Consider the following 27,361-nt stretch of genomic DNA (forward strand, 5'->3'; position numbering starts at 1 on the left):
AATCAGAAGGAAACTGCTTGCATTATCTATAAATTATACATTGGGGCGTTTGAAAGGGCTTGTAAAAGCAGGTGGAAGAAGCCTGATGATGCTTCATAGTATGTTGTATGAATTCACTTTTAGGGACCTTGTCATCCATCTACTTCTGAATGAATTGCTTTTGCTGTTAATGGTACTTTTCTTTGAATTTAAATCTTAGAGGGTTATCATGTTGCCTTTTATACTTCAGCAACTAAATTATTTTGCCTGAAAAACTGGATTTTTTTTTGTTAAATTAATGCTATCTTAACAGCTTTAAATTATTGTTTCTGATAAACCAAGAAAAAGCAAGATTCTATTCCCTACCTACACCAGGAAGGCAATCATTTAAGTTATCTGGGTCCTTCTACTTGCTGGTGTTATTTTGATGTGACTCTTCAATTTGTAGGAAGAAGCAATTCTGTGAAGGCAGAGTTATAATGTTCCAGTTATAATGTTCATATTTTCAAGCTAAAATTGTCTTTAATATACTGTGAAATAGTCTTTAATATACTGATGTTACAGAATCTTAGGCCGAGATCATTTGCAAAATATAAAGTGTGATCTAGAAGTTTGGTGTATCACTGGTTTAGGGAAATAGGGAGTTTATGTGTGGAGTCAGCATAATCTTCTGGCGCTCTTTTTATTCTTGACTGATACATTTTCTTTGTATTTTTTGGTATATTTCCTTATTTATCATATGATTATTTAACTTAGAATTATCTTTTTAGTGTTTTTCAAATTTAAACATGAACTTATTTATGTCTTCTTCTTATCCCATGAGCCATCAAAAATCCAACCCTGAGACTTTAACACACACTTTTGTCCAAAACGTCAGTGTACAATTTAATGAATAAACTGAACATCTGTGCTACCACCACTAAGGTCAAGATTACAGAGTTCTGCAGCACCCCAGAAACATCCCCTTTTGTGGCTATTTCTGATCAGAAACACCTCCCTTTGAAGGTGTAACCACTAATCTGACACTTATGGTAATCACTTTCTTGCTTTCCTCTATAACATTATCACTACCGAAATCATCCATAAGCAAAGTAATTTTGCTTGTTTTTGATCTTGATATAAACATATGCATATTTTTATCAATTTTTCTTTTAATGGATTATGACAGTTTAAAAAGTCACTAGTTGATGAGTAGTCTCCAAATTAAAATGAGTCTGTGCATGTGTGTGTGTGTTTCGGTTTATTACTCATCCTTTGCCTCTTGGGTAAGTGAAATTCTTCTTAATTTTAATTAAGTATTAGATATAATAAGTTATTGTTAGATTTTTATCTGGTGTGTTGGCCTTGTATTTTAATATTTCAAGTTAAGTTTTGAATTTTACAAAATTACAGATTTTAGTGGAGAGCATGTAGAAAGTACTTAGTACTCTGTATTATCATGATAGCATGAATATCCATGATATTTTTTTTTTACAGTTAAAAAGATATGTGCTGAGTGCCAGATGTCTAAGTTCAGTCGTTAAATGTCACTCGTTTTCAGAACTCTAGATATGAAGGTTTTACTGTATATTAAAATATTTTAATAGACTCTAGGTAACTCAATATCTTGCAGAGCGATGACATTTTTTTAAAAGTATAGACGATATGTAAATACCTAATTTAGTGATGAAGCTTTTCAGCCTTACCTTATACCCATTAAGAATAATGCTAGAGGTTTCAATTAATAGTATTGGATGCCAGACTTTTGACCTGCTTGTTCTTAGTTTGGAAATGGCCTAGTGCTGTTTATAGTTGTGTAACTTCAGCACAAGTGGTTTCTATAGCTACTGTCCAGTGCCAGATGTAGAATAGTGGGAAGCTTTGATAAGGGGAACAGGATTTTTAAACAAAAGCCGGACATGGGTAATTACCCTGAAGCTGAACTGAGGCCCATTATATTCAGCACTGTCATTTACATTTCATTTCACTCTGCTGATTACAGGAAAGAAAATCTACCCACTGCTTTTCTCTTCCATCTCTTTGCCTTCTTCCTCTCACCTTATTTAAGAGTGTATGTCATAGCTTTACTATTTCATAAATCCAAAAGTCATTCTTGGCAAAATTAGTCAAGCATCACCAGTTTGGTGACTTTCACTACGATGACAGCATCGTTGGTTTTCACTTATCAGAATAAGTTTCTTAAGCCATTTGTATTGAGCTGTTTGCAATGAAACTGCTATTTTATATAAACTACTGTCACTTTGAGAATATAAATGACTTAAGGTTAATACTAGTGAGGTAGAAGAAATCATTATCTCATTATCAGGAACTGTCAGTAAAAGGACAACTTAAACCTGACCTGTAATTAAAATAGAACCTATTTGGTTTTCTTCTGAGTGATTTTCAACTTCATCCCCAAAGTGATGTCTTTCTAAGGGGAACTTTTTGTTTCTAAATAGTAATTTTATAAGTTGATGATTATTCTTAGGTATTTTCACTGACGTTCGGGGTATTCTGTCTATAAAAGTTTTGGGCACTAAAGGGGCATTATGAGAGAGCGTTTCGGCCTTGGTCGGAATGTGGGGAGGGAGTGGAGTGAGAGGTGAGGCCCTGGCTAAGCTGGGGGCATCCAGTTTGCAGTGCAGGGTGGGTGGGGCCAAGAAAATTGAGAATCATCCACGATGACTCCTTTTTTCTTTGTAAAGAAGGATTTAAGTTTTTGCTGAGAGAGACTAAACAAATATTAATGTAAGGTCTTAAGGACAAGTGACATTTTAGACAAGGTGCTATGAGAAATGAAGAAAACCGGTCTTTTAATGATTTTTACATTTATGTATTTTTGACACTTTTATATGCTTTCTTTCCTTGATTATATGTTCCTTGAGTTAAGCGAAAGTTTCAGAAATCTGGTTTGGGATAAGGGAGTGGATCGTAGTATATATTTTTATCCTCCCCTCCTCAACCCTCTTGAGAGACGTGGTGTGGTGCTGCTTTTCCAGCTCCTGCTGTCGTCCAGCTGGTTTCCCTGCCTCTGCAGTTTATCCTGCCATGATATGTTCTGTGCAGTAGCCAGGGTATCTTTGTGAACGTAAGTAAATAAATGAAAGTCCTCTGCTTAAACGTCATCAGTGATTTTCTGGGGGATTTAGAAAAAAGTTCCCAGTCCCTCAGCTAACCTTCCAGACCAGCCCGATCTACTCCTGGCCTGTCTCATCTGAGTTCCCTCCGTGCCATCTTCCTTTTTGTTTACTAAGCCTTGGCCACACTGGCCTGCTTTCAGTTCCCAGTACGTACTTCTTTCTCGTCTCACAGTCTTCTCACATTGTATTTCCTCTCTCATTGTGTTTCCTGGAATGTTTTCTTACCCTCTTTCTATGAGTAAGTTTAATCCAGCCTTTGGGTCTCAGACAGATGTCACTTCCTTAGGGAAGCCTTTTTGTCCATTCTCTTCACTCCGTCTAACTAGGTGTCTCCTTATATTTTTATGGTACCATTTTTCCCCCCAGTGTTTAATCACAGTTTGCAAGTACATATGTTATTTAATGTCTGTCTCCCACTAGTATGTAAGCTCTGAATTCACAGACCTTGACTGTTTTTCTCACCACTCAGTAGATGTTTATGGAATGAGTAGTACCTGTTCGGTGATTATTTTGGGCCCTTCTAGATAAAAATTATCAAATTTAACAGTATTTAAATCATGCATTCGAAGGAAGAGTTAAAAACAGATAGTTATGGCTAGCTAAGTTTTCTGCTTGAAAATTCACTGAATTTTATTGTTATCCTGACATCACTCTTCAGAAATCAGTATTACAAAAACATTCTAATCCTGTGGCGCCTAGGCCTCATTTCTCATGAGAAGCAAACCAAGAAAGTAGCTGCATCGCCATTCACCTTTCCTCTGTTTAAGGAGATGATAACAAAGTTTGGCAAATTTCTGGGAGAAGGCAGTAATTAGAAGGATAGTTTTACCTAAGTGGAGTTATCAGTGAAGAATTGTCTTGAATAGTTTATGATGCTCAATTTGGGAAACACTTACATATATGTTTCTCATGATATACTCCAGTGTCATTCGTTCCATTTAAACTGTCAGTTTCAAATGTTACTGGAAAAGATATAATTTTGTTTCTTGAGAATTCGTTTCCCCTTAGATTAAAATTTATTGTTATAAGTGGCTGACATACTTTCCTTCTTAATGTCTTTTTTTTTTTTGATGTAGAGTAGTTGTAAAAATAATTAAGAAATAGTTTGAATAAGGTCTAGTTTATGTACTATTTTCCTAAAGAATTTGCAATTCTAGGTTGGACATAGATGACAGTGATACATTCTAGAGTCACCAAGGTAAACATGTGTATTTCCACATCATTCTTTAAAAGATGAAATAGTGAGAATACATGCTGATGCTTTCTGAAGAAAAATAGCCATTCTGGTCATGTTGTTGCTCTGTGACTCTGTATATTTAACTACAATCAGGACTCAAGCTCTGTTTTAAACTATATCCACACCAGGAAATACCTTAGAGGATTTAATCTGCTTCAGCCAGCAGAGGGCAGTGTACACACAAGAGTGCATTACAATTTGTAAGGCTTCCTTTGGTTTCTTTGGCAAGTGTGCTAAAATTCCTCGAGTGGTTTATGTTTAGAATTAGCAGTACTGATAGGACAGGAAATTGGCTGGGTGGGACAGTGGTTAAAGGGATTCTGTCTAAAAGTTTAGATCTGAAATATGTGCTACCATAATGTTGCTGTTCAGTGAGGAATGTCCTCTAAATGTCAAACTCTATTTTGAAGGACCCACTAATAGACTATGTGGGAAGTTAACTCTTTAACTTTGTTTTGATGTGATTTCTACTAAAAAAAAAAAACACACACACACACACACACAGTGTGATGGAAAGAGCATAACCTTTGAAGTCTGATCTAGGCTGCGATTCTGGCAATGCTTACTTACTAGCTGTGTGACCTGTGGCAGATTATTTGAACTCCTGCAGACTCCCTTGCCTTATCTGCAAAATTTATATGATGATCTTCTGTGAGAAGATGCAGAAAATATAATAAAGGATTTATGTAAAACACATCGTTGTGAATATAAGTTGCTTTCTTAAATCAGAGCTTGTATATTTCTTGTCATATTTACAATTGCTGTTTGTCTTACAAGGTTAAGTGATAGGTCCGAAAGCTGTATATTTCCAGTATGTAGCCATTTCTAGCTAGTACAGATTTTTCTACAGAAACTCTTAATTTCTGGTTATAAAAAAGGTGATAAACAAGAGATAGGGTAATCCACAATCTTAATATTTATTATATTCATATCTCTAATGACCACCATTGTCCAAAATTTAACCAGTAGTTGTAAAATTTGGGAAAGGTGGTCTGTAATCTTTCATCACCATGGTTTTCTCTTGGCATTTCCTAGTTCTTCGTGTGTTTTTATTTTCCATGAAGTATTTTTTGCTCCCTAAAACTTGGCAGAACTCAAGTTTTATGATACATTGACGTACTGGTAGACAAATTTGGATGTGTTAGAGGAATCAGAAGTCAAATACTGGGACAAACTTGAGTTACTGAGGAACATCAAGGGTTGTGTTGCTTGAGGATACTCTTGCCCTTTTAAGTAAACACTTTGGCCTTTGAGATACGAGTTGAAAAAAAAGCTGCAGATATCCTTGTTTGAGATGGGCCCGGAATGCAAATAGAGAAGAGGCATGAAAAGGTGATGAAAACTATGTAGAGTTGAATATCATCATCTCAAGTGTGAGCCCTGGTAAACTAAACTAAAGATAGGATGAAAGAGAGAGAGAGAAAAAAAAATATAGCGAGTTTGTAATTTTCTTAAGCATTGGGGTTATAAATTCTGAATATTGCAAATAGTATATTTCATATGGATGAGGGTATATTTGAAATGTGTATCATTCATAGGTATATGATAGTTACATGTAATAGTGTGTAATAATGTGTGGTAGACCATAGATATACTGAATATTTCATGTAGAACATTTTATGAACTGTGACTCTTCCATTTAGATGAAAATGGTAACCAAAGTCCTTTGAGTGTCTGGCTTACCCTGAAGCAGGACTTAGGCTGCTAGGGAGTAGAAAGACCTTTGCCAGATCCCTGGCTACACAAGGGATTTGGAGTTTTTGGGTTCTTCAAGGATTTTTGTTATGAATGCCTTATTTCACAATAAGGGGGCATTCAGTCTTATGGGAGGAGGCATTCCAGCATAGGACTCAAATACATGCCTCATGTTGATGTTTCTCTACTCCCTGGGAGATACAGAAAATAGGATCCCACGCCCCCCGCCACCTGCTCTGTCCCCCAAAGGTTGTGTTTCTAAGGCTAATAGTCTTTCCAGCTTTCCTAGTAAGCATGTATTTCTCTACTTCTGGATCTCTGTAGTACTCAACACTTCATCTGTTAGGGGCTTATTTTGCTTTGCTTTATCTGAGTGAATCTTAAGGCTTAAAATATTCAGATAAAGAATGTCATAGGTAGTACGTGTTTCCTAGGTGACCACTAGTTAGTGTAGGTTTTAGTCATTACTTTTCGGTTTTCCAGACTGCTGCTATTCATTCCTTGTCTCTGGCTCTAATCTTTATATTTTCTGTTATTTATCACCAGTTTGCACTATTTATATCCTCCTGGTCGAAGACAAGCTGTTTTGTTAAGCTCTCTCTCTTTGATCCAAGAGGAAGTCTATCTTCCATTGTGTTTCAGCTATTTTCTCCTGCTTCCTCTAGTGAGCTGCGAAATTGGCAACTTAGGCAGGCTAAGCACACTCGCGCCTGAGTCAGTCCCCAGCCAGTCCTTGGCTGCCTTACCGTGCCTCTGCCTTCTAAGCTTGCACGCTGGAATCACACAGTTCTGTCCTATCTTGTCCTCCTCACCACTGCAGCTCTGGGACATTCCCTGAAGCAGTCGTAGTGTATTTCCACCTAGTGGTGATTTTTGCGAGGCCTAGAGGAGTCACAAGGAGAAGAGAGGACAGAGGGAAAATCTGGGAAATATCTCATTTCCTGCTGCTGTTCTCTACCCTTCTTGTATAGGAAAGGAAAGTGAGAGAACATTCAGAAAACTGATGTGCAATTGAATATAACTCCTAAACATTAAAGGAAAGCCTCAGAATTGGAGAGAATTTGAACTCATTTGGATTTTAGCCAGCAGTGCTGGCATATTAGATTTGCATTTTAGTAAGTTGAGTTTGGGCTCCTTATGGAGAGGGAGCCACTGAAGGCAGAGCAACTGGCCATTTAGGGAAAAAAAAACAAGGAGAGATGGGGAAGGCTTAATCGGTAGTTCTGGAATTATGGATTAAAAGAAGAAGTGGACTTGAGATATTTAGGATGCAGAATCTAAGATTTTAGGACTAACAAAATGTGAGAAGAAAAGGAAGAGGGATTTGACTTAGGTTTCTGATTTTGGTGACTAGGTGGAGAATCATCGAGAGAGTTGTCAGCATCTAAACTGAACTTTTAAATATAACCAAGTAAAGACATTTCTTCCAGGGTTAAGCTAATGTAGTTTAGGAGGACAAATTTTTTAGTGATCTTATTTGATATAAGGACAGTATTTAGAATACCTGGAGAAGTAGATGATGGCATGAACTTTCCTTTCACATGATTCTTCAGACTTGATAAAAGTTGAAGTGTACAATCAGAGGTTGAACACTGGAACATTGTTTTGTACTGCTGCTGTCCCAGGTACAGCCCTGAGATGTGGGCCAGAGTTGTGTCCTCTGAAGTCAACTATACTCCCAGGCTATGGTAACCCCAGGCATTCCTGTGGCTCCTTAAGTCTCCTCCTGCTATGAAAATTTCACGTCATTGAAATATGTCCTCTAGTTAGTAAAACTAAGTTAATAGTACTTCTGATCTACTTTGTTCCTTTCTGGGCAGGCGATTGAGCTGCCAAACCCTTAGTCCATTACCTATTTATTCCCAGAGATGCTCCTGCTTTTTGAGTTGAAGAAGAAGTTAGTTCTTTTGGAGAAAACCTCATTAGGTTATAGTCAAGTGGGTAGTCTTTGGGATCAAAAATGTACCTGTGTTCAGATCCTAGCTCTGTCATCTTGGCCCTGTACTCTTAAATAAGTATTTATCTGTAAGTGGCGATAATGTGCACTTATCTTTTAGAGCTGATTTGTTATAAGAGAGTGCATATATAAAGCATCTAGTATAGTTATTGGCCCATAATAAATACCCAGTAAATACTGCCTTCCATTTGGTATTTAATTGTATACCTACAGATTGACTAGACAAAATTTATCTTTTATCTTTTGGGGATTATACAGCTTGAAGTTAGTAACCATTAGCATGTTTTCATGTGTTTGCAGGAATATGGCACTATAGTACACTTAAGGTCATAAAATTTAAGTAGCTTCCTTTTTTTTTTTGATGAACAGGAAATCTGGGCATTTTTAATAATTTGACTTTTGCGTGATTAAAAAAAATTCTGTGGCAAATAGTTTCTGAATAAACAAATCAGCCAACGTTATTTTATTTTGGAAATGCCTGTACTTTTATTAATGTTAGATTTGAGAGAAAGGATGAAGATATGCATTCTCATACAGGACTAAGAAAAAATACAAAAATATTTTGAGGATTGATGTATTCCTGGTATGCTTGCAGATACCATTTTGATATTGAAACCGAAATAAAAGATTAGGCTTTTTATTTTCTAATTATGTCTCCACACCTATTCTTAAAACCACATTAATCCATATGCTGTTGAATATAAATTTAGAGAAATGGGAAATGAGATTTTATTTCTAATTAGATTTTTTTCATGATTTGATATGGCTAGTGAAATTGGATAAGTTGATTTTCAGTGTTTTTCTCTCAGTCTTCTAAGCTTGAAAATATGACATTCTAACCCAGATCTATATTTTCAGCATCCAAACGTCAAGTCTGAACAGTAGTCCTTATCTGTCTCTAAAGTCTAAAAGTGGAGGAATCACTTGTTCAGGCTGTTTCTTCATCTACTGTGGTAACTTTAAGTTGCCAGGTATAGTTATTTCATTAACTGTATATGAATATACCCTCAATTTGATTTATATGTATGACATACAAATGCAATAATTTGTTGTCATATACCTTTGGAGTGGAAGCTTCCTTGTGTGGTAATTCTTATAGTCATAGATGATTTCATTTTGTGCTGAACTAGGAATCAGAAGATGCATGTGGTCATCTCAGCTTGTGTTGCCTGGGATGCTTCTCTTTGCCCTCTCTGGGTCTCTATTTTCTCACTAAAAGTGTTCACCTTCTCTGTGCAGAAAAGGTTGTGTTGCTCAACTGAGGTGAAGTAGGTGAAAACACTTTGGATACTCAAGCAAGGTAGAGATATAACGTGGTGGTATATTTCTCATTCAGGTAATAAAGAAAAACAAATAGGCACCAGGGGGCAAGATTTTGCTTAAGGTAAAAGCTGCAAGCTAACTAAAGAAAATAACTCAAACATCATTTTTTTTTTCCTGTATTTTCCAACCAACCAGAATCGGGACCAGTATTCACATCTGCTAAGTGATCAGTCTCTGCCATACCAAGGTCACAATTCCTTCCGTGAAAAATATTTCAGTGGAGTAACAAAAAGAATTGCCAAGGAAGAAAAACCTAGCCAAGAGTGAAAATTAAGGTTTTTGACAATGGAGAAAGAATAAGGATTTGATAAAAAAAGAAAAAAGAAAAAAAGAAAAAGAAAAGAAAAGGAAAAAAAAAGACATCTGGATGTGAACTTTGATGTACGATACAGAAAACATGTACTGTTCTAAATAATTTTATATAACAAATGTTACAAAGTAAATTGAACAATTCTTTTAAAATTTAGCTTTGTTTTATAGACTACTTTGTTATATGTGGTTTTTGGACCTTATTTAATTTATATTTGTACTTTCAAGTATTATGGAAATTGAAAACAGTGATATTTTTGGTAATTAACTTACAAAGGGAACTAATATTGCGGAATCTTTAAACAGATATCTGCTGGATATATTATAGGCAGTTAATAGTGTATTTATTCATTAGGTAGATTTGTTTAATTTGATTTTTCATCATAATTGATTTACATTGTCACTACTAATAAAGCTTATTGAGGATTCTTAAAATTATGTTTTATTCAGTGCTTTTCAAGGGGAATATGAAGGAAATGAATTTTTATTTACAAATGCCAAACAAGTAAGTCATGATGATGATAATGTTGATGATGAGAAAGACTAGGACCTGACAACCTAAAAAGCCTCCAAACTCCTCGAGGCCTATCCACATCTGAAGCTCGTCTGTACCTTGGATTTGCTCCTGCATTCCTAAACTTTGACTGTCGGTCACGTTAACTACCCACAATTTTTGGTTTAGAAAGTAACCGATAGTTAAAAGCGGTAACAACAACACAAATCCTTGATGGTTTCCTAATGGTATTAGGCCTAATCAGAGCTCTTTGAAATAGAAGCTATATTTTTCTTGAAGTAGAAACTTTGCTGAGTCCACATTGTGTCCATCATGAAAATATCTTGTTTGAAAACCACTATACCCATTACTTCAGGATGCTAATAGCTTTCCTGCTCTTGGTGGTCAAATGTACCTCAGCAGGCGGCAGTAAACGAATCCCCTCTCTCTAACCAGAGCCTATTTTTATTTATGTCGTTATTATTATCTTAGTGTTACCTCTGGATTTATTGATTCACAGCTTGAATATGCATGGCTTAGGACCTTCAAAAGACCAGCAGTACCTAAGCAGAGAGAGAGCAGGCCGTCTGCTGAGTTCTCTCTCCTTTTCTTGTCTTGTGGCACTGAATTTCAACAGCAGATCTCAAACATTTCAGTGATTGTTTGGGTTTCTGGATGTGATTTGTAGTACGCTGGGGAAAATCTAAAAGTATTCAACGATGATTTATTTTCGTATTTCTGTTATAAACCATCTTATTTAAAAGTTTTTGAGGTTGTATCGGGGGATGAGTTTGAGTTGACTAAATTTGGAATTAGAAATTTTAGCCTTGTACCATTTTTTTTGTTGTAACAAAAATTAGTCCAAGTAGTTCTGGAAGCGTTGCAACATTAATTTTAGTCACTTTTACTTTAAAAATTTATCCAACATTAAAAAAATTTTCAAATTTTTATTACCACTGATTGAGTTCTTCTAATCTTTGGTTCTTCATGATTGTGAAGCTTATTTTCATATTTATCAGTAAGCTCGGTCTCCCAATCCTGAAATGCCACAAGGCTCAGAGTATGAATTTGTGTAATTATTTTAAAGTTGGTACTCAACAAATTTTGATTTTAGAGTAGAGGTCTCAAGTCCTCTTATTTTAAAAAAGACTTTGTTTCTGGCACCAGGATATTATTTCTTTCTGCATAAGTTATAGCAAATCACTTCCAGGATTGCTTTAGTTTTATGTGTGTTCTTTATATACTTCCAACAACAAGAATATCACCTAGCAAAATGCCTGCATTTTGGATAGTCCTCGTATGAAGTTATGGTATAATCTGTGAGTGAACCCTAGGTGGTCTGCGGGCTGGCCTATTTAATGTTTATAATATGACAAAATCTGTAATTTTCTTTCTGGTATGTATTAAATATTCATAAAATCCAGACGGTTGCCTTGGTGGTGTTTCATCAGAAGCAACCTCCTTTCCATCCATACTGGACAGAGATTTTTTTTGCTGTGATAGCTGGAAGAGAATAATGGAGTAGGTGGTCTTTGGTGTGTTTAGCCAAAGTGGCCAGCAGATTTTAAAAAGTTTAAAATCTGCTGCAAATTTCTCAGCCACTTCCTGCCCCAAGTGACCCAGGTTTGGTGCAGCTTACCACTAACTTCCTTATGAGTAATTCTTTAAATACTAAGATTGAGCAATAAAACATTTTCGAACTGTTTAAACTCTGGGAGGTAAGTCAGCATTACAACTATTTTTTTGTGGAGGAAACTCACTTAAAATTTGAGATTCCCTACATATTAAGGCATAGTGGTATTACAACTAAAAAGAACCTTATTGCAAATTTGGTAGGGGAAAGTAGAGTGTGGGTTAATATACCAGATGCATTGTAGTGAATGTGTTTATATTATTGGATGAAAAATGTGCCTTAAAAGTTTGAGACATAGAAACAGCTTTCGAGGTAATATGTTTTATACTCTTGTTATAATTAAATTAAAGAAGCAGGGATTTGACTTTTTTAACATCAGGAAATTGGATGTTAAGGTTGTGTTATCTGGATGCCAGTATAAGCAAATTCGGCTCTTGAATCAAAGGCCTCAGTCGTTTGAGTTAGAAGAACTACTGACAGCCTATGCTGCAACTATTATCAAGTATTAACAAATCCAGAGAGATATGGAATAAAATGTAATGTTTATGTGTTGAAAATTGAAGGTGACATTTTTGGGGGAAATGATCTTTCTACACTATTATAATAAATCTCCCTTGAAAAAACACAGTGGAACTAAGCTGATGTTAATGGTTCTAGTAGAAAAAAAATCCTTTGTAGATAAAGCAGAGCATAAATAAACAAATTCATTAATGGAGCATAGGGGTAGAAGTGGACATGGGTATAGCTGAGAAAATTGATGACCTTATTGTTGATTTTCCTGTTTGACCAAAAGAGAATATTATACCAGAATAAGGACCTTGGCTCTTTTTACAGGAGCATGGTTCTGCTCCATTATAAACTTATTTAGAAAACTAAACACTACTAAGAATCTTTTTTCTTAGAGGGATTGTATTCATAGAATAAGCGGTTTACTTTCATTTCCAAATCACTCACTCCCGTTTTTCTGATATTTATCAAGTAATGTGGTTTGTAATCCAAACAACAAAAAAAAAGTACCTTAATCCAGAACATACACATGGACACAATAACACCAGACTGATGATGTTTGTACTTTATAAAAACACTGAGATCTCTAAAACGGAGTGGTTGGAGAACATAAGGTCTAGAGTGTAAAGAATTGTAATGGAATGATAAACATATCTGTGATTCTATCTAGCCATAGAATCATAGAAACAGCACATTCCTGTCTATCCTTTGGGGTGAAAAAGCTTACTAGGGAACCTGACCCTATTCCCTTAAGAGAGGTCTGCCTCAGGATGTTCACATGTTTTACTGCGTGGGATAAGCAAATTGACATTTAGACATAACTGAGGCCAACCTGGAATTTGGCTCTTATCCCTTCCTTCATAAGCCATTGTAGACAGGCTCTTAGGGGGATGGAGGCTAAATTGTCATGGCAGTTTCTTAAGAAGCCTGGGTCGTGGAACAAAATGGGGCTTAATAGATGAATGTTAAGATAAGCCAGCTTCACTTTATGTAACTGCTAGCCCTATTTCTTAGGATATTAGGATGTGCTTAGTATATTTTTGTTCTAGAATTTGAATGTTCTTAACTGAGATAATCATATTGCAGTCATGCCAAACTGAATTGCCTAAAAAGGAATCCGCTTTGACCTCTGTGACTTTAAAACCTCTCCTTTAATCAAGCCTCCCTGACTCTCTCCTGAGGGCTTATCGGAAGAACTCTATTTTGTCTGACATCCAGCAGTGAAGATTAGCTGGGCTTATGTGTGAAGTTAGTCAAATTAAAAAAACAAAAAAGGCTGAGAGAAAATTAAAATTGAAAATGTAAATGGTCCTTGAGCTGCGCTTTGATGGGCTGCCCAAATATTTTATCTAATATAAGTCTGTGAAGTGGATCAAGCCGGTCAGAGCTGGTATTGGTGAGCTTTAGCAATCTGTAAAAGCTCTTTACTGTTTGTTTGTTTGTAAATCATGGACTGGAGTATCACCACAAGTCTGAGTGCTTCCAGTACAAAGGGCAAACCTTTTTTTGCATTATTTCACTCTTTTTACAATTTCTTCTTGTTGGGAGCTATTTCTCCATAGATGTGTTACATTTCTGTATATCTAAGGAGGCACTGAGCCCCTTTTTAAAGATGTGTGAGCACTTCGAAAGATAGGGATGGTGTCCCCACCTCCCCGTGCCCCCTTCGCTTCTGAAAAACAACTGTTTTTTGACAGCTGTTTTGGGTTCTTGTCAAAACTGAACACCTGAGCCATCTGACCTGCTACTTTCATTGTGGAATGGATCAAAAAGATTCGTGACTACCAAGGTAAGAAGAGCCTAATAACCCTCACTTGTCAGATGGACTCAGTATATTCAAGAGTGCAGCTGGCTTAGCCCTAGTGGTATATTGGATTTACATTAAAAAGTGGCAGTATCTGCTTGGGGAAAACTGTATCCCACATTCCACTGTCTGAAACAAAGGACTGGCCCACGGATGTCTTTGATTCATAAAGGTTACATTTAGGGGGTTTAAAAATACATTTAGGTTGCATTTAGGAGATTCCTCTAAATGCCCACTGCTTGTTCCACTGATGGATTGGCTAAACTGAAACCCAGGAGTGGTCAATGGACTGCTATGGCTGTCCCATCTCAGCACCAGGTACACAGAACTGAAAATGGATATGGTCGGCCTGGTCAGTAGGCAGAACCCAAAGCCATTCTGGGCTCCAGCCAGTACCCTTCTCGCTGAGCCTTGTTATGTTTTCACCGACTCTTAGGCTGTTACTAATGTACCTACGGTTTTGTCTGTCACTTGGAAAATTACAGATTGGCAGATTAAAGACACACTCTTAGAGTACAAATAGTGGAAACAGATTGTGGCTGCTGACAACTGTCTGTTGTCATCCTTTGAAGAAACACCTAGAATAAAGCTGTTGGTTGAGCTGGTACCACCCAGGTGACCATCATTGTTGCCTGGGTTCATCATTGTCTCAGACATGGCAGCACATCCACCATTACACACAGGGCACAGAGTAAAGGACTGTTTCTGATGCAGTTACCATTTGGTGCCAGACTTGTGACTCCTGCCAGAAGTTGACCTGGTTGCCTTGCGGTGAAGGAGACCACATTCCGTGAAGTGTCTAGCCTGCTCCTGGCAGATTGATTACTTCGGATCTTCACCCCCACTCTCAGAGCTCTTGGCTGGGCATTACCGCTGTTGACACTTTCTCAGATTACAGTGTTGCTGTTCCAGTCCAGTCAGTTAACTCCAGCCACACCACTTAGGCTCTTGAAACTAATCCGGGTCACGTGTTTGGCTTTCTGGACCATTTGTTATGACAATGGTATTCTTTTTATTGCAGAAGCCACTCAACCATGGGCTGATAGTCAAGGTATTTGATAGACTTTCCAAGTTCCATACCATCCACAGGCGTCTGGAATTTTTGAACTTTGGAATTTTCTCTACATTTGCTCTTTATTTTCTCTGGCAGCCCTTTACCAAGCCTTCTCAGAAAGACTCGGTATATTGCTCCAAAAAGTTAGCTTTGAGTAGTGCAGTGTTTTGTCCTTTGTCAGACACTTAAGTCTTTTAATTGATGGGTTTCAACTCACAGACAATTGGTGAGACAATAGCTTGAGTCTCAAGCTGGGACTATTTTCTAAAACTAGCACCAACAAGGATGTTGTGACAATCCAGCCCCCAAAGGATGCCTCTACCATGATATGCTTTATTATTGATGTCGAAGCAGGGGGAAAAATGTTTAAAAACTTTTTTCTATTTTATTTTAGTGGTAACCTCTTTTCCTGTACAAGTCGTGTGTGCGACTGTGCTTGTCCTATTATATATGTTCTAAGGCTTGCCTGCTGGTGATTGGTTGATGCAAAGGCATAGAAAGAGCTGGTGTATATGAGATCTACATGTAGGTTAGAATCATCAGAGTGTAAAGTGTGAACTGAAAATCAATAAAGTTAAGGCTAGAGAGTGTGACAGGAAGACTTCACCCACCTTCCCGACCCACTCAGAGCTATCTTAGAATTTTCAATGGGAAGACAAACTTCTTAGGTCTGGTTGGACTATCGCCACCTGGAATTCTAGTCTGACGGTTACGTAGTCATCTTAGTTAGAGATGTAAGGATCACAACTAGATCAGTGGTAGTAAGGATTGATTGGAAAATATTTAGATGGAATGAGCAGGTTCAGGGATGAGGAGTAAGGACTCACATCTGGGATTCCAGCTGGGTGACTTGGTGCATGGCATGACACAAAGTGGAACAGAAAATGGTGGGAAAAGGATGATGCATTTCAGTTGGACATCCTGAGCATGAGGAGCCTCTGGAGTGGGCATGGAGGGCGGCACAGCAGGCTGTCGGGTGTGCGAGACCCAAGCTAGATAGCGATTGCATGTGTGAGGAGCAGGAAGTCTCTACATGGGACAAATAACCAGTGAGTAAAGATACACTGTACCATTCTAAGGTTTGTTGTGTCTCGCCCCCCGTCGCCCCCCGCCACATGATACATGTGTTTAGCAAAGAGAATTGGCAAGACCCAATACTCATGCGACTGGATCTGGCAATTCCAAATTTATTATAAGAAATTTACACTTGAATTACTAATGAGACGAAATTACTGTTGTGCTACTTGAAGCTGCAGAGAACAGCAGTGGCTTTGGAGTGGTGTGCTTCTGACTGAACTGGATGGGTGGATACACTCTGTTTGCTGTGTAAGTTAGTGTGCTGTATCATAGAGTTTGAACTTAAAGAAACTGATAAGCTGTTGTTAGTTGCCTCTAAGAAAAACCTGCTAAAGAAACACACAAGCTACCACTGTTTGGACTCAGGATGTGGAAAAAGAAAAACTCAAGAATTTTTTCTCTCTTTTTTCTTATCCTTTAAAATTAAAAATACTCCCATTCCTTTCTCTTGTTTAAGAAACTACAAAATAGCTTTTGTGCAGTGACATAAAAATTAAGGGCAGGCCAAAATAGGGGGACAATTTTTAATTAAATCGGAGTTTTATTTGTTTTTTTCATTTATTAAAAAATGTTGGGCCCCAAATTCCAATTTTCCTCTACCCCGTTTTTAGATATCCTTATGTATTTGGCAGAGTCCATGATAAAAACCTCTTTCGCAGCTGTGGACCAGCCAGAATCTTTTTCTGAAGCTCCTGCTAATTTGAATTAAACTGGCTGGTTTCAAGCTTCACACAGCAATTCTGCCAGAAAGTGTTATAAGTTCCCTTGACATTTAATTCTACAAACAGTCTTATCTTTTGGAGCAAAATAAATGAATATTTAAAAAAAAATTTGCCATTGTTAGCTATTTTCTTCCTAGTTTTGAAGAAACAGATTAAGAACCTGAAAACAACTGAACTTTTTGCCTTCACTCTAGCTTTCTGAACCCAAAGAGAAGAACTTTAACAATGCGAAATGGGTTCCCAAAGAAAGAAGGGAAGGATCGTGCTGTGTAATGAAAAGGCTTCTGGGAGAAGACATGACACATTCCCACCAGCTGTAAGTGTCCAGGAGACTCAATCCTACAAGTGATGTCATCTAGTGTATCAGAACCAAGAGCTAGGCCTGGAAGCCTATCAAGTTGATCTCTGTGGAACTCATTGCCATTCTCAGTAATGAAGAAGGCACAGGCTTGCCCTCAGTGAGCTCATAGTCTGGGAGAGGCGGAGTGATAAACAAAGAGGTAAGTAGTCCATTGAAATAGTGGTCAGTCTTTCCAAATGGTAAGCCCAGAGTGGCTGTGAGAGGAGCGCTTTAATGACTTCTAATAATGGTAGCATGTAATAACTATGTGTTTCTGATATTTTGACATTTGGGGCCTTGCTGATGCTGAAGAAACTGCTCCTCCTGGGGTTAGCCAGTTCCTAGAGGTAGTAGAGGACTTGCCTGCAGGTGTGACTTCCACGTGCAAACCTAGCAGTCCCGAGCCTGCATATCCACCCCTTCCTCTCCCCAGAGCTTTTACACTCTGGACCAACATTCCCCCATCCTAATCGCTCCTGAGGTCAGGTACTAGGAAATGAGGGACCGACCCTGCACCCCAGAGCCCACCAAGACTATTTAAACTAATGAATCCCAAGCCTGCTTACCCTACCTGTCTTGTTCCTTCCCACTGGGACCCCAACAAAGGCTCTTGCCCACATTGTTCTCTCACTCCCCTCTGCCTCCTGACCGCCCCTGTATGGCCGTGCGTGGCAAGGCATGCCCGCTTCGCAGGAACTTCAAGGAACAAACTATCTTTTCAATGGCAATTGTCTTTGTGATGATCATAAAATCTACATTTTAAAACGTAGGTGTGGGAGAAGATCGGGTCAAGGAAGACTTCTGAGAGGGTGACACCGAGGTAGACTTCTGAAGAAGTTGCGGGATGACGTCAGGCCATGAGGGTGGGAGAGGGATTCTGGCAGAGGTGGCAGCATCTGGCAAAGCAGATTTGGATGACAATTCAAGTAGCTCCTATGCCTGGAGCTAAACTAAACGTGTTGGATGAAGAGGAAATAAAGCTGGGGCAGAAATGAGGACCAGACCATAAAGGACTCACACATTGCTGCAGAGTCTGGACTCAGTCCTGGGAGAAGCTCCCTCCTATGACCCTCGCTCCCTTATGATGATGTCAGGCTCTTTAGGAAGTTTTAGCTTCTTAACAAAATGGTGCTCCGTGGCTGAGGTGCTTGACCTCCCTGACACGGAGGTAGTGTAGCAATGATTCTGTGGCTTTGCTGATGCTCTAGGGGCTGTTTGGTTCTGGGTCTTAGTTAATGACCTACGAGTTGGACGAGCCACATACTTAAGGCTGCCTGAAGCAAAGCGTTACCTTGGAGCCTCAGTTTCTTCATCTTAAAGCCTTCTTAGGTTCCCAGTTACACAGTGTAAGAAATTTCCCAGTTAAACAGCCAGACACCTCCCTGACCCTGACTGACAGATACTTGCTCAAGAGCCAAGAAACAGTCTTGAGTTGGCTTCCTGCAATGAGGTAGATGATTTCTACTGATTTTCCCTTTACACAGTGTTGACGGTGCAGGCCTGCAGAAGAGCAAGCTGATGAAAATGAAGATGGTGGGTTGCCAGCTCATGTTTGTCCTTATTTCCAAGGACAAACACAAACCCCGTCTCTGGCAGCTTCTCCTCTACTCCAAGACAAATGAGCTGTTGAAGTGTTCATGATTTTGAAATCCTAGCAATAATACATAAAGTATATTTTTCTGATCGACCTCAAGGAATCTGTCACAAATAAAAAAACGGTTTGTGATTCAAACACTGCTGCTTTATTTCAGAACTTTCCCTCGGGGTCCATTGTTCTGTCTTCTGACACACGGAGTGTTCCCCGAAGGAAAGTGTCTCAGAGCCACAGCACTTCTCTTTCCCAACCCCTTGAAACAGCACCAAACACATTCAGCAGTTCTGTTTGTTTGTTTGTTGTTTCGGAGTCACCGTATTCTTCTAAAAACCTGTCAGTGAGGATGGTAGAGAGTGCAGGATAGAATCCCCGGAACCCTTGTCTCATCTTTTCCTCTCTCATTCCCTGCTGGCTTCTCTTTCAGCATTTACCTCGTGCTTGATATATCCCAACCACCAACCGCCTTGGACACAGAGATGATAAAAGGTGTGTTTCTTAGGCTAAAAAGCTGTACATAGTCTTCGGTTAAGCAAATTTTTGTTAAATTATTAAAACATCATATTCACTCTGAGTCTCAAACTCTGATACTTAAAAAAAAAAAAGTCAAACAAAAAACAAGACTATACCACCTTCTGTTCTCTGGGTGAGGGGCTAGTGAGGCTGGGAATGGTGGAGAGGTAGGGTGGGTGGAGGTATATACACACTCTAAAGGATCTGAACATTCATCTTCTCTAGCATGTATTATTTCTTTCATGCTTTAACTACTTTCTTTGAATGTTCATATTTCCTCCTATAAAGTTCTACGGCCTTCTTTTTCATGCTTCCTTATTGTTATATAAAATTCTACAGACATTTTATAATTAGTCAATTTAAATTTCGTGAATACACAATAAATTTACATGATTTAAAATTCAAAACAGTCCAAAAGGGTATACTCGGTGAAGTTTCCCTCTCCACCTTTCTTTCCCAGTGGGTCCTTCAGCCACCTGGTTCCGTGCCCTGGAGACAACCACTGTCACAGATGGCTCAGCTCAGTGTCGAACAACAGAATAGTCCAAATGAAAAGCCATAATCACAACACCCACATGGACCAAAGGCAAGAACAAAAGATTAGGAGATAGAGGGACCATCCCAGCCCTATAAGAACAGCTCTGAATTTACCTGGTCTATTTATCACTCTTAATAATGTTTCCTTAGCTATCTCCCTTGGACTGAGAATCCATTGAGATGATTTCTGATTGCATTTGGAAAACTCTATAAAGGAAGAGAAAACCCAGAGCCCGAAGTTAAATCCATCAGTCCTGTCTGTCATGGGAAGTCGTCCAGGATATTGCCCAAGAAATTCATTTGATCTCAAAGCTTCCAATGAAGAGATGTGGAGAGGCGATTGGCCCCAACAGGGAAAGATAAAAGGTAGATTTATTTCCTGGTAGTTTTCACATCCCCTCTTGAGTTCTTTCAAGCCCTAGTGGATGGAGTGGCCTCTCTTAGATGCATAACTAAGCAAAGAATGTGATTTCTTTTGCAGCTGCCTGATCTGCCACCTTTGGGGTCAGCCGAGGCTTATTTCCTAGGCTGCTTGATTTCTTTCTGTTTTGTAGAGTGGTTTCGAATCAAGGAAAGATATGGTCAAGGCCACTTTGAAAAACGTGTGAGTTGGGAGAAAATACGTACTGTTGTAGGGCTATGACTTCAGGATTGATATCATCCTCCTCCTCGAGGCAACACTTGCCATCTACTTCAGAGGAATTCGTACTTGGGATAGGAATGCAGACTCTGATGTGCAGTTAAATGTGCATGTGTGAAGGGGAACTGGCCTGATAGTCTGGGGCTGGAGCCCTTGTTTATCCACAGAAGATAGGAAGCCAGAAGCAGAGATAAGGTGGGCTTTCACTTGTGTGTCCCTGCACCTGGCCCGGAAAGCCTATGTCTAGTGCAGATAGGAGCTCCAGGTCAGCCCACTAAGTCTTGGGTAGTGCCAAATAGAGAGTTCTGCAGTAATGTGAAAGGGACCAATGTCCTCTGGTCAGTGGACGCTGGTGCAGTTTTACCAAGGGAACCCTCCCTGAGCTTATGCTTTGTAGGCGTCTATCTTTTTAAAGAGACAATTGTTAATTTGCATAAACTCAATAAGTGATAAGCTCGTTTTGAGCATTGCTTTTCCTTTACAAAGCAGCTTAAGCAAAGCCCCAACCTTTGCTGCCTCCTCTCTCCCTCTTTCCTCTCCTCCTCTGTAGCCAGAAGTAAAGGATATCCCTCAGGTAACTAACCGATGGTGTCTAAGGTCATCTTGAATTTCTGATGCTGGGAATTGAAGTCCTATGTCTTAGGTTATATTTGAAGTTACTTATTTTTCTATGTATTAGGGAAAAATCAGATATTTTCAAACTGCGCTTTGGTGAATTTAAATGTTTGGGTGGAGACACTGGTTTGATTAGTTGCTCTATTAGATCTTTGGAGAAATTTGGAATCCCCTACTGACTGAGATTCGTGGCTTTTTGCTCAGTGTTGAATATAAATTAGAGTTCTAAGCACTAATTGTAGGAGAAATCATAGTGACCAATGAACCAAACAGGCTTGGTTAAACAACTCTCATAAAATGCACAGACACCAGGAGCTTTGTAATGAGTTTGATAATAATTAAAATAATTTAAAAAGTTTCTGCCTAGGCAGCAATTAGTCTTCAGGAAAAACACAAAAATATGTGTTATTTACACCAGCGGTCCCCAACCATTTTGGCTCCAGGGACCGGCGCTCTTATGAAACTCTAATGCCTGATGATCTGAGGTGGAGCTGAGGCAGTGACGCTAGTGCTGGGGAGCGTCTGCAAATATGGATGAAGCTTCACTCACCCACTGCTCACCTCCTGCTGTGTGGCCTGGTTCCTAACAAGCCATGGACCAGATTTGGTATTGGTCCATGGTGGGGGGAGGGGGAGTTGGAGACCCCTGATTTATACCACTGCTTTCAGTCAGTCAAACCCATCATCTGTATGTGAGAGGATTTTAGTTTTTGACAGCAATGGAACCCAGGGAACCGAGGCCAAGACCTAGTGGCCTAAGAGATTACCTTTTTATTGCCTTAGTCTTCAAAATCTTTCTACTAGAGTATCCTTGCTAAAGGGTACAGAAGGATTGAGAGGCTTAACTGGGCAGCTCCATCTCCCAGTGGTATTTCTAAAAGAAAAGGCCAGTACAGATGACGGAGCCAGCTAGATTTTGTTATTTCCTCTCAGGCCTCGGAGACTGCCTGGGATTTTGAGGTTATTCCGTTATACTCCACTGGGTGTATCAGCTCCTTGCACCTCTGCTCTCTATCGACACCACTCCGTCCCTGTGGATAGCCAAAGATGGGGCAGATAACAGCTCTGTTATAAATCAGGTTAATTACTAGATTTCTAGGTTTCTGTTCACTTCTAAGATTCTGGACCCAGAAAGGTCCCAAGAGTGATATAAGCAAAGCGTATAACACAGTGTTCAGGATCCTCCTTCTTATATTCTCGTATTTTTGACCAGGCATCATGTGGCTAAAATGAGTATCCATAACAGCTCTCACAAACAGAACAAAAACATGAACAGTAGGAAAAGCAATTAGTGCATAGAAGGTCGAGGCTGGGAGTGAAGAGTTTTAATGAGCTGCAATACCGATGATGATAATTATTAGTAGATACTAAATAATTGGTTGATATTGTGATAAGTGCTTGTTATATAATATTAAATCTTCATAATTATTCTGTGTCCTACAAGTCATATCCATTTTTACAGATGAAGAAAAACTGAATTTCACCAAGATTAAGCAAAGTGAGTGATTTAATGGTGAGTAATATTAGAGGTGGGATTTGAACCTACATCTGACTGATGAGGTTTGTACTTCTGATCCTTCTGCTCTACTGCCAATAGCTACTAGTGCTTGTCTCTTGTAGATGGTAGGTTTCTCCAGGATTAGGCCTCTGGCTCATTCCTCTTGGTGTTCTGATGCCTAATCATAGAGTCTGGAATTAAATCCTTCTCTCACAAAACTATAAGGCCTCCATAGACATGAAACTATACTTAGTCATGTCCAAAGAGAGCTGTGAGAACATATTTAGAAAATTTATCTGGAGGAATGGAAAAAAAGAAACCTCATGGTCAGTGGCAATGTGGGTGAGAACCATTTCCGCTGACCACGATGTTGTCATGAGCCCTCCACTCACAGCATGCTAGTGAAAATGAATGGACACGGACTAGCAAGAACCATAGACAGGTTATATAAAGCTTCCAGATTTGTTTCAAAAGCATCGTAACTTTTATTCTTCATGAGCAGATCTTTTTTTTTTTCTTTCTTTGTGCTGTAGACCCAACTTAGACCTGGTTGCAGGATTTTTTTTTTTATGATATTTTTACAATTCAGAACTTAAATCAAGAAATCAAATTTAAAATTGAAGAATTGTTTTTCCCCAAGTGTTAGCTACTCTATTACCCACAGTCTCTAAAAATAATGCTTTGCCTTGGGACTTGACATCCGTTGTTTCTGTTTAACTTTTATCTTATCACTGGCTCTCCAGTCCCAGCTGTCCACCAAGGGAAGTGACATGCCAGAAGAAGTGTGTGGTGCCCCCACCTCTCCTTGGGGCAAGGAAAACCAAGTGCTCTACAAGAACACTATTAACTCTGCATCTCTAAAGAGAAAATAAGCCTTTCACTCCATGCTCCATCACTCAGTGCATCTGTGACAAGGTGCAGATAAAAGCACCTAACAGCACCCAAAGGGTCTGGGTTGGCCCTGCTCACAGGATGTGGCCAGTCACTGCCGGGAGTGAGAACAAGGCCTGGGCTCTGTCCATCAGGCGCACAATAGATTTGTTTCAAAGTTTCCCTTTTTTCTTTTGATTAAGAAATGAATCCCCCAATTCTGATGACAGATTATGCCCCATTTTAAGGATTGGAGATAAATCACTATATTAGATTTCTGAGTTGGGCATATTTTGAAAATGCAACATAGACTACTTGTTGTTTGTTTCCAGATCAGAGGACAAGTACCTTTTTTGTATAATTTCTGTGCTCAGGAAAAAGGAATCATTTGTCATCTTAGTCTACTTGAGCTGCCATGACAGAATACCATAGACTGAGTGGCTGATAAACAACAGAAATTAATTATAATTCTGGAGGCTGAGAAATTCAAGATCAATGCAATGGCAGATTCAGTATCTGATAAGAGCTTGCTTCCTTCTTCACAGGTGGCCATATTCTCTCTATATCCTCATGTGGCAGAAGGGACAAGCAAGCTCTCTGGGATCCATTTTATAAGGGTGCTAATCCCACCATTCATGAGGCTACACCCTCCTGACCTAATTACTTCTCAATGGCCCTGCCTCTTAATACCATCACGTTGGGGGTTACAATTTCAGGAAATTTGGGGTGGGAGAGGGAGGGACACAAACATTTCATCCATTGCACTTGTATAAATGAAATCCACAATACTCATTTTAATGGGCAGTTTTAATCTCTTTCCTCACTAAATTCTACTAAAAGTTGCCAAAAGGTAAATAAGTGGCTGCTTGTTATGGGAAGTGCTAGTGAGAAGTGCAGTGGTTGAGTGAGGAATGGCACGTTGTGAGGGAATTATGACCAAATGAGATCAGTTCTCTGGTACTTTGCTATTCATCAGCATCGCCCCAGAGCTTGTTAGAAATGCTGACTCTCAGGGCCCCTGCCAGACATGCCAAATCAGAATCTACCTCTTAACGAGATCCCCAAGTGATATTATGTGGACGTTAAAATTGGATAACTACTACTACAAACTCAGAACAAGTTTCCATTAATACCACATATGTTACAACTATTGTCTGCTAGCAGAGAAGCAAGATGACTAAAGTCATGAACATAGTTCTTAAACTTTTGTTATCTAAGTTAATTATTTGTTTGTTTAAACCAAAATGGTCTGCTTTCTCTGAAACCATTTATTGTGCATCTGTAAATTATAGGCTTCTTTTTTTCCACGTTCTTTATGATTCTAAGAATGAATTAAGAATCAGTCAATTATTTTAGCCACCGATGCCTCTAACTAGTTTGGTCTGGCATTTGAATTTATCGGTGTCTTTCTTTGCCACCAATACCAGTGTGTAGCCACAAGATAGCGGTTGTTGTGGGCAGCTGTCAGTTTTGCTTGCCTAGGTGCCTATTACCTTTTCATTTTGTAATAATAGCACCTTCTTTGTCACAGGCCCGTAGGTCAGTGGGGCTGTCAATCAAAGTCCTCCTGCTCCAATGGCCAGGGGTTGAAATGTGGCCAAAGAGGGGCCAATTGAACACTCTTTGACTGTGAAACTGAAGCTCATTCATTTTATCATAATAACTGAAAGGACCACCGCTGCCTAGTTCCTAGAGTTTCTGGCAGTTCAGCTTTTTCCTCTGTCGCTATTCCATATTCTTAAAATATAGTCCATCTTTATTTGCTTAAGGCAGCCAGAGCTCCAAACCAAAGAACCCCAGCTGAGCAAAGGAACCTAAATATGTGTCATGTTATGGAAAAACAGTTGTTTTTAATGACTAGGAAAGGCACTTATGAATTTCCACAACTTCCTATTTTTTTTTCATTGACTGCATTGTGCTATACACCCAGGTATAAAAAATTTTAAGGTTGCTTAAATGTTATTTACAATTTTTCTCCCTTACTTGCTGTATTTTTTATATGTGTATATATCTGTGGAAAGGCTAATACTGATTAATAATCGCCAAGATACAGGTGGCAACTTCAACTTTGACCTCAATGTGTTTTTAATTTTTGAACTTGTGATTTTGGTCTTCAGGTGCTCTTAGCATATCCTAAGTGAGTTAAAAGCCTCCCAGGACAAGAAAGAACACATATATAATTGATCTACTATATGGAAAATAATAATGTTAGTATGAGCCAATCCACTTAATAATCATCAAAGGGTATTACTTAGTTGACAGATTTTAGTTTTATCTATTTTAGTTTTATCAAAGGGTGTTACTTAGTTGACAGATTTTAGTTTTATCTGCATAAAAATCCACACACCTCTTCCACAACTTGAGTTTATTAGTGAATATAAAGTAATGAAGGTGATATAGATTATAGATTAATCAAATGAATAAATAATGCTTTCTTATAAGAAGTCAATTGAATCAAGCTCAGAGGATAACTATCATGTAGCTTTTATTTAAAATGCCTTTGGCAAAAAATGGAAATGGATCCTGATGAAACACTGGCTGATATAACATCCTAAATAAATAATCAGTACTCGTCAGCCAATAAAAAATATTATAGAATAATATCTATTGGGAATGTGTTTAAAATAGATAAATGAAGAAAGGGTATGTACCTGTGATTGCATTTTATAATCTGTTATTTATAATAATGTTACATATATATGGTAATAGTCCAATGTCTTACAGTGGTTATCTCTGGGTAGTTTTGTTTTATTTTCTTAATTTGTTTGATTTTCATTTCAATTAAGTATATTTTCTGACTTTTCTGTAAAAACATGCTTTTATAACATGAAAAAAAGAAAAGGTTATTTTTAGTTAAAAATAAATTAGAGACTCAGTGGACTTTCTATATAAATTAATATGGAAAGATATATTAAAGATTAGATTTCTAGACTATATAAAAATAATAAATTTCCCTAAGTATGTGGGAGAAGTCTTATTAGGTATTATTTGAATTAACCAAATTTGATAGAACTTACATTAAGAAAATATTCCTCTAATAGTTCTGTTTAATTCTGTAAAAATGTCGTGCAGTTGGGGATTTTAAAAAAGAATAAATTAAATTTGTGTTATAACAGAATTTCTGTTTTCTAGGCCAGAGCTTTACAAATTTTAATGTGTAGATGAATCCCATGGGGCTCTCATGAAAGTACAGACGGGTCTGGGATGTGGCCTGAGAGTCTGTATTTTCCTCGTGTTTCCAGATGGAGCCAAATGCTGCTGGTCCATGGACCATGCTTTGAGTGGAAAGGGTCTCTCTAGACAGAAGTTGTCATTCTTAATGATGGTGGAAATCACTGCAAGGCAAGGAAAAGTAAAGAATCAGTGAACAGAACCTTTTACACCCCAGGGAAGAAAGCTGAGAGGATTTGAGTCTTTTGGGTCTGGGACTTAAATGTTTCCTCAGAGTGGAACTAAAGTCAGAGATTTAGAAATAAGAGTGCGGAATGGAATGTTGGATCGGACCACATGGAGGTGGCACAAGGAGGAACTAGGGAGAAGGAAGACCATCCCAATGACATGGCTGTTTCTTACAATATTTGATATACTGTTCTTGAAGATATGACTGCTGATCCCCATCACCCAGTGGATTAGAACGAGACAGATGTTGGCAACTTCTGGAGGGGGTACTTTAGGAGAAGTGGCAGCTTGTGAGCACGGGGGAAGGGAAGGGAAATGGGGAAATGGTGGTGGTGAGGTCTGAAGGTTTGTGCCGACTCCTGTCTTAGGGCTTTTATTTTTTTTATTTTTATTCTATTGATATAATTAAATATGTTTGGGCCAATACCATATTGTCTTAATCACCATAA

The 27,361-nt window shown here is 38.5% G+C and overlaps 1 protein-coding gene across 5 annotated transcripts in view; it reads left to right on the forward strand.

Moving 5' to 3' along the window:
* TRMT11 (tRNA methyltransferase 11 homolog) overlaps nt 1-27,361 on the forward strand; it is a 98,610-nt gene that overhangs the window by 34,862 nt on the left and 36,387 nt on the right. For 3 of the 5 annotated variants that reach the window (XM_016161336.2, XM_036221525.1, XM_016161338.2), the window contains one exon: nt 9,446-12,592. In XM_016161336.2, the coding sequence (XP_016016822.1) occupies nt 9,446-9,577 (132 nt within the window). In that variant the 3' untranslated portion in view covers nt 9,578-12,592. Of the gene's footprint in view, nt 1-9,445; nt 12,593-17,103; nt 19,425-20,040; nt 20,257-27,361 lie in introns of those variants that run through there. The other 2 variants (XR_004951044.1, XM_016161337.2) reach the window with 2 other exon arrangements.

This window comes from Rousettus aegyptiacus, unplaced genomic scaffold, assembly GCF_014176215.1.
Source record: "Rousettus aegyptiacus isolate mRouAeg1 unplaced genomic scaffold, mRouAeg1.p scaffold_m13_p_1, whole genome shotgun sequence".
Lineage (NCBI taxonomy): Eukaryota > Metazoa > Chordata > Mammalia > Chiroptera > Pteropodidae > Rousettus > Rousettus aegyptiacus.